Genomic DNA, 16,473 nt, shown 5'->3' on the forward strand with positions numbered 1-16,473 from the left:
CTTGTTTCTTATTTCGTACAGCTGCAGAAGTTATTCAAAGGCAGCGTCCGAGTTCATACTGCAACAATTCTTCTTAAGATGTGTTTTGAAAATGCCCAGCACCTCCAGCTTGGGCTCGGAAGGTCCCCTTTGCCTCTGGAAAACCTGCTATCAGTCAAGAGAATAGTATGCTAGATGGAGCAATGATCTGTCTCATGTTCTTATGAGTACATTCAGGGAAGGATGACGTCCAGAAAACAATTAATTAATGGGTCTAGATGGAGGGGGAGCAGGATACACTTAATTAAAACAATCATCATTATCCCAGCGGGAATATTTTTGTGATATCTGCAACATTTCCCCAAGCATTTCATGTTGCTATTTGTCTACTGTGGGGCTTCGCCGACACACCTGACGGATGGTTCCGGCGAAATGGCCTCAGGGTCAAGCTTCCAGGGTGGTGATTCCAACACAAAAGCACACCCACCCTCTTTCCACAAGGCCCCAGCAGACTATTTGCTTTGGAGCTTATGGGCCTGGCTGGTACCGGGCCAAAACAAATACCCTTTTCCGTGTTTCTTTGCATGATAAATTTCTTATTTTCAAATCATTTGGCACATGGCAGTGGATTCTTTTTTGATTTCCACCTGTGGCATGCAGTTGCAGATAGGCTGGAGAACCCACAACCCATAGCCAGAGTTGCGGGTTGTGTAACTGGCCCCCCACAGGTGTTGGCACCTGGGAACAAGAAAGAAACTGAGAACAGGAAGGAGAAAAGTTGATGTCCTCAATCTTGGTCTCAGCATCTTTCTGACCAGCTTAGGTTTTTCTGAGCCAGGCAAGAGCTGCCTATCACGAGGGAGCTAAAACCAGCAGGGCTGCTCTAGAGGAGATCCAAGACTCTTCTCTAAGTGCTCACAGACCGACTGTGTGATGATCTGTTCTGGACCTTTCCTGGTATCAAGGTCAAGGTCACCAGTCGGTAGTTACCTGGGTCTTCCTTTTCTCCCTTTCTGAAGATGTGGACAACCTTTGCTTGCCTCCAGTCTGCAGGGACCTCACCTCTTCTCCAGGAATTCTCAAATATAAGAGGCAAAGGCTCTGAAATTACTTCCACAAGCTCCTTTAGTACCCTTGGATGCAGCTCATCAGGCCCTGGAGATCTGAATTTATTTAAAGCAGGGGTCAGCAAACTTTTTCAGCAAGGGGCCGATCCACTGTCCTTCAGACCTTGTGGGGGGCCAGACTATATTTTTTGGGGGGGGGAATTCATATGCCCCACAAATAACCCAGAGATGCATTTTATTATTATTATTATTATTATTATTATTATTATTATTATTTATTTATTTAACCCTGCCCATCTGGCTGGGTTTCCCCAGCCACTCTGGGCGGCTTCCAACAGAACACTAAAATACAATAACCTATTATACATTAAAAACTTCCCTAAAGAGGGCTGCCTTCAGATATCTTCTAAAAGTCTGGTAGTCGTTTTTCTCTTTGACATCTGGTGGGAGGGCGTTCCACAGGGTGGGTGCCACCACCGAGAAGGCACTCTGCCTGGTTCCCTGAAACCTCACTTCTCGCAGCGAGCAAACTGGCAGAAGGCCCTCGGCGATGGATCTCAGTGTCCGGGCAAAACAGTGAATAAAAGCACACCTTCTACTCATGTAAAAACACCAGGCAGGCCCCACAAATAACCCAGAGATGCATTTTCAATAAAAGGGCACATTCTACTCATGTAAAAACACACTGATTCCCTGACCGTCCACATGCCGGATTGAGAAGGCTATTGGGCCGGATCCAGCCCCTGGGTCCTAGTTTGCCTACCCATGATTTAAAGTATCTAGGTGTTCTCTTGCTACCTCTTTTCCTATCTGGGCTGCAGCTCCCACCTTGCATTGTTTATTCTGTTATCACCAGGTTGGGCATCCCTTTCCTTTTGGGTGAAGACAGAGGCAAAGCAGGTGTTGAGTAATTCCGCCTTCTCTCTGTCACCCAATAGCATTTCTCCGTGTTTCTCATGCAGAGGACCTACTTGCTGGTTCTTCTTCTTGCTTCAAACATAACCAAAGAACCTTTTTAAATATTATTTTTAACCTCTCTTGCAAGCGTAGGAGCCAACTCCTAGGGGCTGAGATCCCTCCAGGCCCTCAATAAATTATTTGAGGGGGCCAGCCCCCACCACAGTTGATGGAAATTGCCATTCAAATGGTGTGCATGTATCATGTTATGTGACTGATTACCTGGAGTGTAATATTTTATTCAAGCTGGAACCCCTGTGTGCAAGCCTGAGCTCATTCTGAGCTTTAGCCAGCCTGACCTTCACCCTGCAACTGTTGGTAACTCGTGTTGGTAACTGTTGGTAACCCCGTTGCGGGGATTCAACCGCCGACCTTCTGATTGGCAAGTCCTAGGCTCTGTGGTTTAACCCACAACGCCACCCGCGTCCCTTCAAGGACATATTATTATATTCAAAGCAGATCACCTGCTGATAAGGAGGTGTGTCTTTCCCCTCTTGGCAGAGAGCCAGAAACCACCTGAGGCCACTCTGAAGAAGGACGTCAGCACCTGGTTTTGACAGCCAAAATCCCAGTGTCAACGTCTTTCTGATTGGTTGGGTTATTCAGAGCCAGACGAGAGCTGGAAGGGGATAAAACCAGACAGGGGCAGGACTTCGCTGGAAGCAGGGAGGTCTCCATGTCAGTTTCACTAAGAGGTTGGGTCATTCTGCTGATCCCAAGGTGAGCTGATGTGATGCCTGAAGCCTGGATCATGCCCCCCACACCCTGAATGGGCATATTGAAAACTGCATTTAACCAAAAAACAGATTTGCTGAAGAACTGTTTAGGGGTTCCCAGCATCCTGGAGGATGACTGTTCTCCTGGCCAACCTTGATGGATCTGAATGCCTCTTCAGCACTCCTGGCTGTCTCCAAAGCCCTCTGAGGCTGCTATGGGGGAGCCAGACCACCCCACCCCATGGCTCCAGTACGAGCTTCCCCTCAAGAACCCCTCCATCCAACCACCTAATGCCATGTGGGCAGTTGCAATGCATGAAGGGCTCAAAAGGGGCTCATGACTTGGTCCCAACATGGGTAGAAGAAGAAGAAGAAGAGTTTGGATTTGATATCCCGCCTTTCACTCCCCTTCAGGAGTCTCAAAGCGGCTAACAATCTCCTTTCCCTTCCTCCCCCACAACAAACACTCTGTGAGGTGAGTGGGGCTGAGAGACTTCAAAGAAGTGTGACTGGCCCAAGGTCACCCAGCAGCTGCATGTGGAGGAGCGGGGAAGCGAACCCAGTTCACCAGATTAGGTGACTACCGCTCTTAACCACTACACCACACTGGCTCTCTGTAGCAGTTTGCAGCTCTGAGCTTGGATTTTATATCATGCTTAGTTCTCTGGAGAAAAGCGTTTCAAGCTTCTAGAACCCACTTCTTCATGGTGTTTCGAATTTAAGACATCTTTGATGTAAAAACCCACCCACTCCATTTGGTTTCCTGACCACAACAACAGTAGTACAAAGTTGTTCTTGAGGGTTGTCTTAAAAACACCTTGGCACTTCCTAAATAATGGCCCATCTTCCTGAGTTGTAAACTTCCACTGAGCTTCATGACAACAGCTTTAGGAATTGTCAGATAAAACCAAAACATTAATTATATCTAATTTCTGGTGTTAACCCCTCCCCTCCCGGCACTATCATTAGGAATCGCTTCAAGGAGTTCTGGCCCTGGACACTGAGGAACCCTGAGAACTGAGGGGATTTCTGTATCTGCTTCCTCTTAGAGCAAAATTCAGCAACATCTCTGGTTGCGTGACTAGTTCCCTTTGTGATAGATTCTTAGCAAACGGGACTTGCAGTTCCCACACATGGTCAGCCTGCTTTCTGGCTCAGTTCTCTAGCACGGGCAAAACCATGCACCCTCTTGGTTTTGAGGGCCTGATGAACAAATTGGAGAGACAAAAGAAGGCTGTTCAAAGGATATTTATTGGAGAGTCAACATGGGTTCAACTAAATCTGTTCCCCCCTCTAGTGATCCCTAACACTGATCACCCAACTTTGTCCCATAGACCTCCACCTCACACAGCGTCAGGGTGGATGCATCTCCCGGGAGGTTCACACTGACATAGCGGCCCTTGAGCCAGTGGCAGTTGAGGCTACTGAAGGAGCCACGTCTGGTGTCGGTGATGTTCCCACAGCTGCAAAGAGAAAAGGGAGGTCAGACACATCTTTGTCCCGACGCCTTGCACAGCACTGGACTCACAAAACCATCCATAGCTGCATTGGAAGAGCCCTGAAGCCACCTAGGCCAGCATCCTGCATTCACAGGCGCCCCAGTGGAAGTCCACAAGTAGGACTTCAGAGTAGCAGGGCTCTCCACATGGGAGTCCCAGAAACTAGTATACACCTCTGTCCGTGGAGGGAGAACATACCCATCATGCCTAGGAGCCACAGATAGCCTTATCCTCCAGGAATTTGTCTAATCCTCTTTTGAAGCCATTGTGATGGCCTGGGACTGGGGCTCGGACTTGGAACCAGAGGAGACTCAGTCTGCACTGGCTCCTTTGCCTCAGGCATCATCTGAACCAAGCCTGGGGTCTGATTCTGAAGAGTCCCAGTCTGCACAGGTTCCCCTGCAACAAACCCCAGCTGGGCCGAGTCCAGGGCCTGAGCCTGCCCTGACTCCAGATGCAGGGATTCCCTCGTTGCCTCCAGCTGGGCCATCACTTACAGCTGCTCCACTACCAGTTTGGTCAGGGGAGGCTGAGGTGGTCTAGTAACCCACCGATGTCTCCCGAGCTGCAGAGACAAAGGTCTGAGAGAAGGAGAGACCTGAGTACTCGCAGGAGGAGTGCTCACCTTCGGCCGAAACAGGGAGGTGAGTTGCCGGGGGATCAGGACCAGCTACCCTAACAAAGCGAAAAGGCTGTCGGACCCCGCCCCAGGTTGCGGGAGCAACATTGCTGTTTGCTAGATCCTGCCTGAGAGCCTGTACCTGTCCTTGCCTGGTTTCCTGCCTCGTGTCGTGCCTTGACCCTGTTGGACTGACTCCCAGTGGAACATTTGGATTCTGGACCGGTCCTGCACCGCGTTTCACAGGTTACCCCCGGGCCCAGCACAGCCATCCAAAATGGTGGGGATCACGATTTCTTATGGGAACAGACTTACAGCTTGAAGCTCAGAAGTGAGCTTCTGTCGGCTGCCTTTCCAAAGCAGCCAGAAGCTTATTGGCCATCTTGGTGCTGGAAAGTGGGCAGCTCAACTGTGGAGTTAGGAGAGTAAGCAGGAGACCAGAGAAGAGGTGACCAGAATGTGGAAAAGTTTTAATATAGGAGAGAAGAAACATGATTCAAACTGTCAGGGACTGGACTGAGGAGGAATGGTATAGATTTAGAGCAGTGGTTTGCAGAAGGTCATAGTTCAGAGGCTGCAGAGGGGAGAAGCTGGGAAATATTAGGAGAGCAGCAGGAAGAAGAATCACCAGGGGAGACACTGCTGACAGTGTCCTTGGAAAGCATTCCTGACCCCTCCCCTTTCTCCCAGGACCAGGCGTGCATTGAGAGTAGTAGAACAGAAATCTCAGAGGCAGAAAGCACAGATCAGCCGGCGCAGGGATGACGTAGAATTGGAGGGACTGAGGGGGTGGGACTTTACTCAGAGCAAAGCCATTATCTAAGAGAGACTGCATTCCTTCTTCTCTCTCTGTGAATATTGAATAAACCACTTGGTAAGAACTCTTCTTGTTTATCTGCTTCTTGGCTGACACCAGGGGAGGGATCACGATACCATAATCTTTATTGTCATTGTCCCATACAGAACAACGAAATTGAAAAAATCTACATCAGACATTCAAAAACCCATAAGCCTGCTATCCCAGCTATCCCAGCCTGGTTAACCCCCTAAAAACTCTGATACCCCATAACTAAATACAATATACTCCCACAGAGATTACCTTACACTGCATTTAAAACCAAAATCGCATTTGGATAGAAACTGTTTCTCAGGCGGCTAGTCCTAGTCTTTATAACCCTGGACCTTCTTCCAGAAGGCAGAGGCTGAAAGAGATGATTTCTGGGGTGCGCACTATCCTGCGCTATCTCTGCAGCTTTCTTATGGCACCTGGAAGCATAGATTTGATCCAAGGTGGGAAGAGTGCACCCAGTTATTCTCTCCGCAGTCTTTACAACCCTGGACAGCATTGTTTTTCCCCTGACCATGCAGCTCCCAAGCCACACACGCCATAAGTTAATACACTCTCATCAGTACAATGGTAAATGCCATCAACTGGTCCTTTGAGAGATTGTTTTTCTGGAGGATTCTTCAAAGATGTGCAGGATCCACTTATCTGCTACTCTCCCTTCTCCTCAATTATGAATGGGGGGGAGGAACTACAAGTGATCTTGAGGGATGCAGTTGCTGCAGAGCAGGTGGGGAAGGAAGAAGCAACTGGTACTTACAGGGGGTTGGACTTTCCATGGTCAGCCACGGAGTCTCCCACGCGGATCTCGGCTCCCAGGAGTCTCTCGCTGCAGCAGTCCTCGCGGGTCTTTACCACCACAGTAGAGATGGCGTACTGCTCCCCCAGGTCCACATGCCACCATGGTTCTTTTTCAGTGCTGGTGTGGGTGCAGGAGCCATGGAAGAAGTTCCCGTCACAATTCCCGTCTATGGCTTTGTTTGCTGATGGAATTATTGGATGTGAGTAGATGGAGGACTGACAGGCTGGGCGGCCTCTGGCCAGGTTGCGAGCTGGAGAAACAGCGTGGTGGAAAGAAGATGGGGAAGAGAAAGAAGAACATGACGAGAGGAACAGCATTCCATGGGTTTACTGAGCTTGTAACTGCAGGAAAAAAAGAAATGAGATTTACAGAACTGTAGAGTTGTGTTGTTGTCTGGCACAACTTGTTTTTGCAAAACCCATGCTGGGTCTTAGTAATCACAGTATCCTTTTCTAAGTGCTCACAGATGGACTGTGGAATTATCTGTTCTAGGACCTTTCCTGGTATTGATGTCAAGCTCACTGGTTGGTAGTTACCTAGGTCTTCCTTTCCCCACTTGTCGAAGATGGGGACAAAATTTGCTAGCCTTCAGTCTGCAAGGACCTCACCTCTTCTACCAGCTCTATCTGGTACGCAGGATGAGACCCTCCCTGCCCGCAGACAATCTCGCCAGAGTGGTGCATGCTCTGGTTATCTCCTGCTTGGACTACTGCAATGCGTTCTACGTGGGGCTACCTTTGAAGGTGACCCAGAAACTACAACTAATCCAGAATGTGGCTGCAAGACTGGGGACTGGGAACAGTCGCTGAGACCACATAACACCGGTCTTGAGAGACCTACACTGGCTCCCAGTACGTTTCCGAGCACAATTCAAAGTGTTGGTGCTGACCTTAACAGCCCTAAACAGCCTCAAAGGCCCAGTAGACCTGAAGGAGAGTCTCCACCCCCATTGTTCTGCCTGGACACTGAGGTCCAGCGCCGGGGGCCTTCTTGCGGTTCCCTCCCTGCGAGAAGCCAAGTTACAGGGAACCAGGCAGAGGGCCTTCTCGGTGGTGGCGCCTGCCCTGTGGAATGCCCTCCCATCAGCTTTCAAGGAAATAGACAACTATATGACTTTTAGAAGACATCTGAAGGCATGATGTGGAATTAGCAGGGGGCGGAATTGTTCTCCCATCATGGCTTGTCAGGTCAAAACTTTGGTTCCCCCTTCAGGCTTTGCTATGGATCATGGGGAAATGATACCAAATGACCACCCACTGGGTAAGATGATGCTCAGGATTTCATTGTCACAAAGCAGTTGGGGCCATTGGTTTGGGCAGAAATAAGAGTGCCCTATGGACACGGGTGGCGCTGTGGGTTAAACCACTGAGCCTAGGACCTGCCGATCAGAAGGTTGGCGGTTTGAATCCCCACGATGGGGTGAGCTCCCGTGGCTTGGTCCCAGCTCCTGCCAACCTAGCAGTTCGAAAGCACATCAAAGTGCAAGTAGATAAATAGGTACCTCTCCGGCGGGAAGGGAAACGGCGTTTCTGTGCTCTGCTCTGGTTCGCCAGAAGCGGCTCAGTCATGCTGGCCACATGACCCGGAAGCTGTCTGCAGACAAACACTGGCTCCCTCAACCTATAGAGCGAGATGAGTGCAGCAACCCCAGAGTCGTCTGCGACTGGATCTAAGGTCAGGGGTCCCTTTACCTTTATGGGGATAGGGGGCACCATTTGGCTTTGTCCACAAACCAGTCTCCCTTTCCCTTCCCTTTCCCCAGGTCTTACCAGCACCTCGCAGGTCAGGCTTGCAGCTCTGGGCCTCTGCACATTCTGCCAGGAGCGCCAGGACCAGCAGCCAGATCCAGATGGGATGCATCCTGCAAGGGAGAAGGACAGATGTCAGTGAGCAGGGAGCCCATACTGGAGCCAAGGGGGGGGATGTTTGGCTCCCCCTTAGCACCATCACAGGATTTTGGTGACAGCCAAGAGTGATGCAGGGGCATTCTGAATCAAGGGCCACGTTAGTCATAATATTCTCCAAAGTGCTGGAGATCCCTAACAGTCAGTTAACAGGCGTTTAAATATACATATATATACAGCATTAGATCTACCCAATAAGGATCAGGCCCTTCTTTTTTTGCAGAGGGGGTGGGGTAGGAAGTTCTAGACCTCAAAGATCACATCCAGTGGGTTTTCTCGACTTACCTTGCCTCTTTTTCTCGGGCTCTGCAGAAGCGTCTGTTGCTCTTGGTGGGAGAGGAGACACAGGTTCTTCTCCCCAAGCTGGAACTGAGACTTCCCTGCTTCCAGAGGAGTCCTGCACCTCCAGGTATTATCCCCTTCCCAATGGACAGCGCTTGCCTGACGTGGCTCAACCTGGCCAATCAGAAAGATGGTGACACCAGGATCTAGGGATCAAGATCAAGTTTTGACATCCTTCATCTGAGCTGGGTCTGAGTGGGCTTGTGTGGTTTCTGACTCTCTCCCAAGAGGAAATAACGACACCTCCTTGGCAGGCGATGATTTTAGAAGAAGACATCCTCATTCCATTTATCCTATTTAGATGTCAGATGGGTGCCAAACTGAGCGCTGATACTGGCAGGTCCCAACCACATCAGCCAAGCTCCAAAATGAACACTTTGTGGTCAGCCTTGTGGAAGGAGAATGAGTTGTTTTGAACTTCTACCACTCCATGGCTCACCTTAATGTTCTCTTGGCAGTTGCATCAGCATCACCTTGGATCCCTCACTACCTTATACTGTAAATGGCTCTAGGGCTGCTCTGAGAGACTCCACATCTCTCGACAGGCAGAGTTCTTGACCTTGGGTGAGGTGGAGATCTATTGCACAAAGTCAGAAGTCTTACGTTAGAGATCAGCTGTCTGTATAAGCTTCATTAATATGTAACCCTGAAATTTTGGATCCCCTCTAAACTGACACAAAAGTTTTGTGCTCGTTTTGTGTCATTTTGTACCCCAGACCTGTATTTTGCACCTCCCACAAACTGAGCAATTGATAATCCAACAGGAAGCCATAGGTGTCTGCCCCCAAACCCAACATTGCCCGGTTCACTGCAAACTGGTGCCAAACTTTTGCAATCATTTCAAACCCTTCCGCATCACAAACCCCACTCCCAAAATGATACTAAAAACTGGTTCCCTAGTTCATGCCGCTGTTAACTGCACTCAAATCCCACATTGTGCAACTGGCTCCAAGCAGTGCCCAATTTCTGCATTTGTTTTGCAATGTTTTGGAGCACAAACTGCATGTTTTGCATTGCCCTTTAAAAAGCACAGTAAGTGATACATCAAACCCGGGAACGGTATCTGTCCAGAGGTCTCCCACAGGTAGGTAGCCATGTTGATCTGACGCAGTCGAAACAAATAAAAAATTGTCCAGTAGCACCTTAGAGACCAACTAAGTTTGTTCTGGGTATAAGCTTTGTCCCCCCCCCCCATTTTATTTATTTATTAACGTTCTTATGTTACATATGCACACATTGTCATATTATAATAAGCCCTGTAATGTAATATGACAATGTGTAACATAAGAACGTTAATTTCCAACATGTATACAAAGTATGCATGTATACAAAGTTTATATACAAAGACAAAAAGCTATTCCAAAATCATATATGTACCAACACTAGGGACTTCCTGTCAATCCCCTTGTATATTCCTTTTTTACAAATGAATGTATTCTTATTATTGTATATTTCTTTACATTTTATCTAATACATTCCCATATCAGTATGTACCCTTAATCTTATTTCTCAACTCAATTTCTCTCCATCGTCAATCGAATGCTAGCATAGATAGTGAACCTTTACTGTATTTTGGAACATACCGGTATATCTTATATCTATCCCAGGGTGGTATGAATTCAAAACAGCTCATTCTCCCTCCTAAAGGTTAAGAACCACTGCTGATGTGGTTGGGACCTGTCGGTATCAGTACTCAATTTGGCACCGTCTGTTCTCTAAATGGGATAAATGGAATGAGGATAACTTCTTATAAAATCATCTCCTGCCAAGGAGGTGCCCTTTATTTCCTCTTGGGAGCGAGTCAGAAACCACAGAAGCCCACTCAGATGAGAAATGTCAAGAGCTGATCTTGATTCTCTACATCCTAGTGTCAACATCTTCCCAATTGGCTGGGTTCTTCTAAGCCAGGCGAAGGCTGCCCATTGCAGAGGGGATAAAACCTGGAGGTGCAGGACTCCTCTGGAAGCAGGAAGGTCCCAGGTTTGGGAGGAGAATCTGTGGTTGCGACCCACCAAGAAAGGCAGCAGACACTGCTGCTGAGCCCAAGAAAGAGAGCCAAGGTAAGCTGAGAAAAACCATGGGATGTGATCTCTGAAGCCTAGAAAATCCCCCCAGATCTGGAATTGGCATATCTGAAACTATATTTTTAATTTTCAAAAGTCTATTAAAAGTTCATTAGGGATCTCCATCAGTTTAAAGAAGGGCATTCTCACGGCTGCATGGCCTTTCATCAACCTGGGTTTATTATTACTACTAATAATAATTCATTCATTTTCCATTTTTCTGTTTTCCCATCATACATTGTTTCTGTACAGACTTCCCAGCACAGCATTCCATGGAATTCATAATATACCTAATTTTGCTGCATATCTGTTAATTTATCCCCTTCTAATCCATCCTTGTGGATTATAGAATTACCCCTACTTGTAGATTGATTTTACTATCGTATTTTCCTACTCACTCCTTATCTGTTTTTAGTCCCTGATTCTTATTTTGGCTGCCATGTTCTGCAAATTCTGTCAGTTCCTGCAGCCCAATAGATAGACTTTCCTCCATCTGAACATGATTCCCCCCCTTGTCCAGCCTGGTCTCCCACTTACGGCCATCTCCCTCCCTTGCAGGATGATGCTCACCTGGACTTCGCTGCTGGCTCTGATGTTCCTGGCAGGGCAGGGGGAGGCCCAGAGCTGCAAGCCTGGCCTGCAAGGCATTGGTAAGACCTGGGGGAAGGGAGGTGGAAAGGGTGGCCAGTCTGTGAGCAAAGCCAAGTGGTTTTTCCAAGTGCACTCTTCTCCCCCCTTTTTTTTGTATATAAATTTTTTATTAGTTTTTTAACATATCATTTTCAACAGTAATTAAACATAGTTTTACATTTTATTCAATTGACTTCCATCAATCCTGTCTGAAAATTTTCCAATCTAATCTCTTAGTATTATCTTCCCTATTACATTTCAAACTCATAACCAATATCTCTATCTTTTCTTATTTTGTAACACTTTGTACAGTCCTCCTTACAAAACTTCTTGTAGTCCTACTAGCGTAATTTGTTGGTTACAATTGCTCTTCAAATAATTCATATACTTCTTCCAATCTTCTGTAAATCTCTGGTCCCGCAGGTTTTGAATCCTTCCCGTCATTTTGTCCATTTCTGCATAGTCCATTAATTTCGTCTGCCATTCTTCTTTCATCAGAATTTCTTCTTGTTTCCATTTCTGGGCTAACAATACCCTTGCTGCAGTTGTAGCATATAGAAACAATTTAACATCTTGCCTATTAATGTCCTGACCAATAATACCAAGTAAAAATACTTCTGGTTTTTTTAAAAAATGTATATTTCAACATCTTTTTCATCTCATTAAATATCATTTCCCAGAAGTTCTTTACTTTTTTACATTCCCACCACATATGATAAAATGTTCCTTCTTTTTCTGTTTTTTCCAAGTGCACTCTTATTCCTCTCCAAACCAGTGGCCCAATAGTTTTGTGACAGTGAAAACAAGGGCGCCATCTTACTCAGTGGATGGGGGGCGTGTCATTTTCCCACGATCCATTGCAAAGCCTGACGGGTGAACCAAACCCTGGACACATGCAGTTTCTGGACCAATTGAAAGGGAAGCCCCACATGGGGTGTGCATGAATCACAGTGGCCAAGCTGTCCCTGTACAAGAAAGGGCACAGTTGGCGTATCAGCCTAAGGGGATAATGAGTGCTTAGAATCATATAACTGTAGAGTTGGAAGGGCAGGAATCTCAGCTAAAGCATCCATGGCAGATGACCATCCAACCTCTGCTTAAAAACCTCCAAGGAAGGAGAGTCCACAACCTCTTGAAGGAGACCATATCACTGATTCTCCTCTCACCACAGAGGTAATCCGAGGCTCCAGTGAAAAAGATGGATCTAGGAGCTCCTAAAAAACCCCGCTTCTCATTCTTCAGAGAGTTCACAACCTCATTCAGAGCTGGTAAAGTCCCCAACTTCTGGACCTGAGAACTGCTCACCAGGAAAGTGATTAATGATTAGTTAGGTGGGTGCTGTGTTTTGTTTTTGAAAACCACTTGGAGGTTTTATTACAGTCAAATGCAATTTTGTAAAAAACAAAACCAAACAGAATGACATTCATTCTCAATTTATTGCTGCTGCTGTTAACCTACTGATAATATGAAAGAAACATAGAAGAATCTGGGTAGCCACTGGGTGAACATGGGCCCCTCTGGCCAGATCCAGCGGCTGCAGGTCTCTTCTTCAGTTGATATTTCTTTTCCCATCATCTTTCCACCATGCTGTGACTCCAGTCCGCAACTTGGCCAGTGGCCGGCCAGTCTGCCAGTCCTCCATCATCTCACATCCACTTGTTCCATCAGCAAGCAAAGCCGTAGACGGGAATTGTGACGGGGACTTCGCTCATGCCTCCTGCACCCTCACCAAGTTTGAGAAAGAGCCATGGTGGCATGTAGACTTGGGGGAGCAGTATGCCATCACCGCCGTGCTGCTAAAAGGCTGTCTGCACTGCTGGTGCGAGAGCCTCCAGGGAGCCGAGATCCATGTGGGAAATTCCATTGCTGACCATGGCAAGTCAAACCCCCTGTAAGTTCCCGTTGCCTCTTCCCTCCCCCCCGTCCTTCAGCCAAGGCATTACAGGAGACAGGAGACAGATTCGTTCACTTGTAGCTCCTTTGTTCTCTTCCCAATCAGGGTGGGGGGAGCAAGGGGAAGTGGATTCTGCCCATATTTCAAGACCTGCTTCTGTGTGGAATGGCACGTGCTAAGTCCTGCTCCTGGGTGGAACGGCCTCTCTGACTTCTCCACTTGGATGCTTCACTGATGTCTCAAGTTCATAAGTCCAAGACTGAACTTCTCATCTTTCCTCTCCTCCCTCTTCTTTCACTCTCCCTCTTCCCTGACACTCCTGCCTTCTTCAGCAAGCATGAAGCCATGACTTTCTCTTTGACTGTTCTCCGTTCTTCCTCCTACACCACATTTTTAGTTTGTTGCGAGATGATGTCTCTTCTCTCATAAACTCATGACAAAAGATTTTCCACAATCTGTTGACTTACTACTTTGAGTCCTGCAACCTCCTCCTCTCTGGTCTCCCCCAATGGTGGGCTTCCCACTTTCCTCTTGGCCCTGTAGATGTTGTTGAACTACAACTCCCATCGTCCCTGACTATTGATCATGCTGGCTGATGGGACTGATGTCCAACAATATCAAGAGGACCGCCTGTTAGCTACCTTAACATACAGTAGTTGGGTCTGTGGGCTTGTGATCAAGCAGCGCTTGCCTTAACATTTGGGGTAAACCATGCATGGGTCATATGACATCAAGCATCAAATTTAAGCATTATGTTCAGATCAGGGTTAATTAAGAGAAGCACTAAGCACAACAGCACCAAGATCAGAGATAGGCTTATATCCAGTCTGAGCACTGTGGTTTTTAGCACTCAGATTGGAGACTAGCCTCTGCCTGCTCTTTGACAGTCAAATTTCAAGAAACAAGTAGCTTTTTCTCTTATGCCCAATCTTAGCGCTGTGGGACCACAGCGCTAAGATTGGAGATAAGACTTCACCCAGCCTTTAAGAGGCAGCAAGCAGAGACTTGTCTCTAATCTTAGCATGGAAGCCTCACAGCACTAACACCAGAGAGGAGCAGATGTCTACTCCCACAGATCATTTTGGGACAACCACATCCATATATCAATCACGTCATGTCAGATGATATAAAAAGTCTCCAGTAGTGCTATATTTCAATTGTGGTGGCCTGTGGCTTAAAATAATAGCAGTTTATTCACTCATCTCCAGTCTAAGTGTCCCAGTACTAAGATCAGAGATAAGCTCACATCCAGTCTCAGTGATCTGGTGCTATTACTGGTGCCAAGGGAGGCTGTTTTGCTGGCTGACTTTAAAAGGCAGGTGCTTAACACTTAAGATCAGAGAGATGTCCCTACCTGCTCTTTGGTATGAGCATGACATGTCTCCATTCTGAGAGCTGTGGCCTCACAGCACTAAGATCTGTGCTAATTCTCCGCCTGCTCATCAAAGGCAGCAGACAGAAGCTTTTAGCTGACATTTGCACTGCAAATTGAGGTATGGAAGTCCCGTCCCCCCACAAGAAATAGTGAGTTCCCCCAACATGGATGGTTTCAAATGAGGATTGGACCAGTTCATGGAGGATACTCTCCGTGAGTTCTGTCCCTACTTGCCTGGTCCACTCTAGATAGTATGAGTCCCTGACACCTGTGCTATTGGGTTCCTTGGAGCATTGTCACATACAGTGGACGCTCAGGTTGCGAACGTGATCCGTGCGGGATGCACATTCGCAACCTGGAGCATTCACAACCCGTGTCTGCGCGTCTGCACACATGCAGGTTGCGATTTGGTGCTTCTGCGCATGCACAAAGAGCAATTTAGCACTTTTGCGCATGCGCGACTGCCGAAACCCGGAAGTAACCCGTTCTGCTACTTCCGGGTTTCAGCAGTCCGCAACCCAAAAAAACACAACCTGAAGTGTCTGAGACCCGAGGTATGATTGTACGTGTGTAGACAGAGTTATTTTGAATGGCTTCCACCCCAAGGCTGACCTCCCTTTTCTCTCTGCAGCTGTGGAAACATTACAGACCCCATACGTGGTTCCATCAGTACCATCTTCTGCCAACAGCTCAAGGGCCGTTACGTAAGCGTGAACCTCCCTGGACGCAAAGCTGCCCTGACCCTGTGTGAGCTGGAGGTCTATGGGACAAAGTCGGGTGCTAAGTGTTAGGAATCGCCAGCCACGTGCTTTTGGGTGGGGGGCAGAGCAGATTGAATCTCCCGCTCTCCAATAAAAATACTTTGAGAAAGCTCTATTTGTCTCTCCCGTTTGTTCATCAGGCCTTCAGATCCAAGAGGGTCTGTGATTTTGCCTGTGCCAGAGAGCAGGCTGAACGGCCCCTTCTGGGGCTGCGAGTCCTGTCTGCATATCGACGAATTCTGCTCTGCGAGGATGAAGATGCGGAAATTCCCTCTGCGAGCAACATTATGAAGTGGCTGCACCCCACAGTTGTCGTTCGTTGGGGTGAGGTAGATAGGGTTGCCATATGATCAGTTTTCCCCAGACATGTCTCGGATTCCAAGGACGAAATTACCACCCAGGGGGAATTTTTCTCCCCCCCCTTTTTTTGAATTTGCATTTTATTTATTTGTTAACATTCTTATATCACATCAGTAAACATTGTCAGATTACATTATAGGACTTACTATAATATCCAACATGTATACAAAAATTATATACAAATTTTATATACCTAGAAAGAAAATGAAACACAAAAAAAGAAAGAACAAAGAGAAAAAGCAAAAACAATTTATTCCAAAAATCATATACAAACCAACACACTAGACTTCCTGTCTTTCCCGTTGTATATTCCTTTTTTACAAATGAATGTACTCTTATTATTGTATAGTTCTTTACATATTATCTAATACATTCCTATATCAATACGTACTCTTGGTCTTATTTCTCAACTCAGTCTCACTCCAATGTCAATCAAATGCTAGCATAGATAGTGACCCTTTACTGTATTTTTGAACATATGCTTTATATCCATCCCACTTTTCCATTAATTTTTGTTTTTAATTGCCTCTCAGGGTATTTGTCAACTGCGCCATTTCAGCCAATTCTTGTTGCTTGTACTGCCAGTCCGCTATTGTCGGGGCTTCTTGTTCCTTCCACCCCTTTGCCACCAAAGTCCGAGCTGTGGCCGTTGCATGTAAGA

At 47.1% G+C, this 16,473-nt stretch overlaps 3 protein-coding genes across 3 annotated transcripts in view; 2 read left to right on the forward strand and 1 right to left on the reverse strand.

Annotated features, from left to right (window-relative positions):
• Positions 1-16,473, forward strand: part of LOC310766252 (fucolectin-like) — a 152,494-nt gene that overhangs the window by 72,430 nt on the left and 63,591 nt on the right. The window lies entirely within an intron of this gene.
• Positions 3,962-8,797, reverse strand: LOC310766255 (fucolectin-like). The gene is made up of 4 exons (XM_083622361.1): positions 8,673-8,797; positions 8,253-8,344; positions 6,442-6,733; positions 3,962-4,182 (listed from the first exon to the last, which is right to left on the reverse strand). Exons 2-4 carry the CDS (start codon positions 8,341-8,343, stop codon positions 4,023-4,025), a joined length of 543 nt encoding a protein of 180 aa, XP_083478487.1. The 5' UTR covers position 8,344; positions 8,673-8,797; the 3' UTR covers positions 3,962-4,022.
• Positions 11,356-15,560, forward strand: LOC310766261 (fucolectin-like). Its single transcript, XM_083622371.1, has 3 exons — positions 11,356-11,442; positions 13,022-13,313; positions 15,323-15,560. The coding sequence occupies exons 1-3, from the start codon at positions 11,385-11,387 to the stop codon at positions 15,480-15,482; spliced, it is 510 nt and encodes a 169-aa protein (XP_083478497.1). The 5' UTR covers positions 11,356-11,384; the 3' UTR covers positions 15,483-15,560.

This window comes from Podarcis filfolensis, assembly GCF_964270895.1.
Source record: "Podarcis filfolensis genome assembly, chromosome: 7".
NCBI lineage: Eukaryota > Metazoa > Chordata > Lepidosauria > Squamata > Lacertidae > Podarcis > Podarcis filfolensis.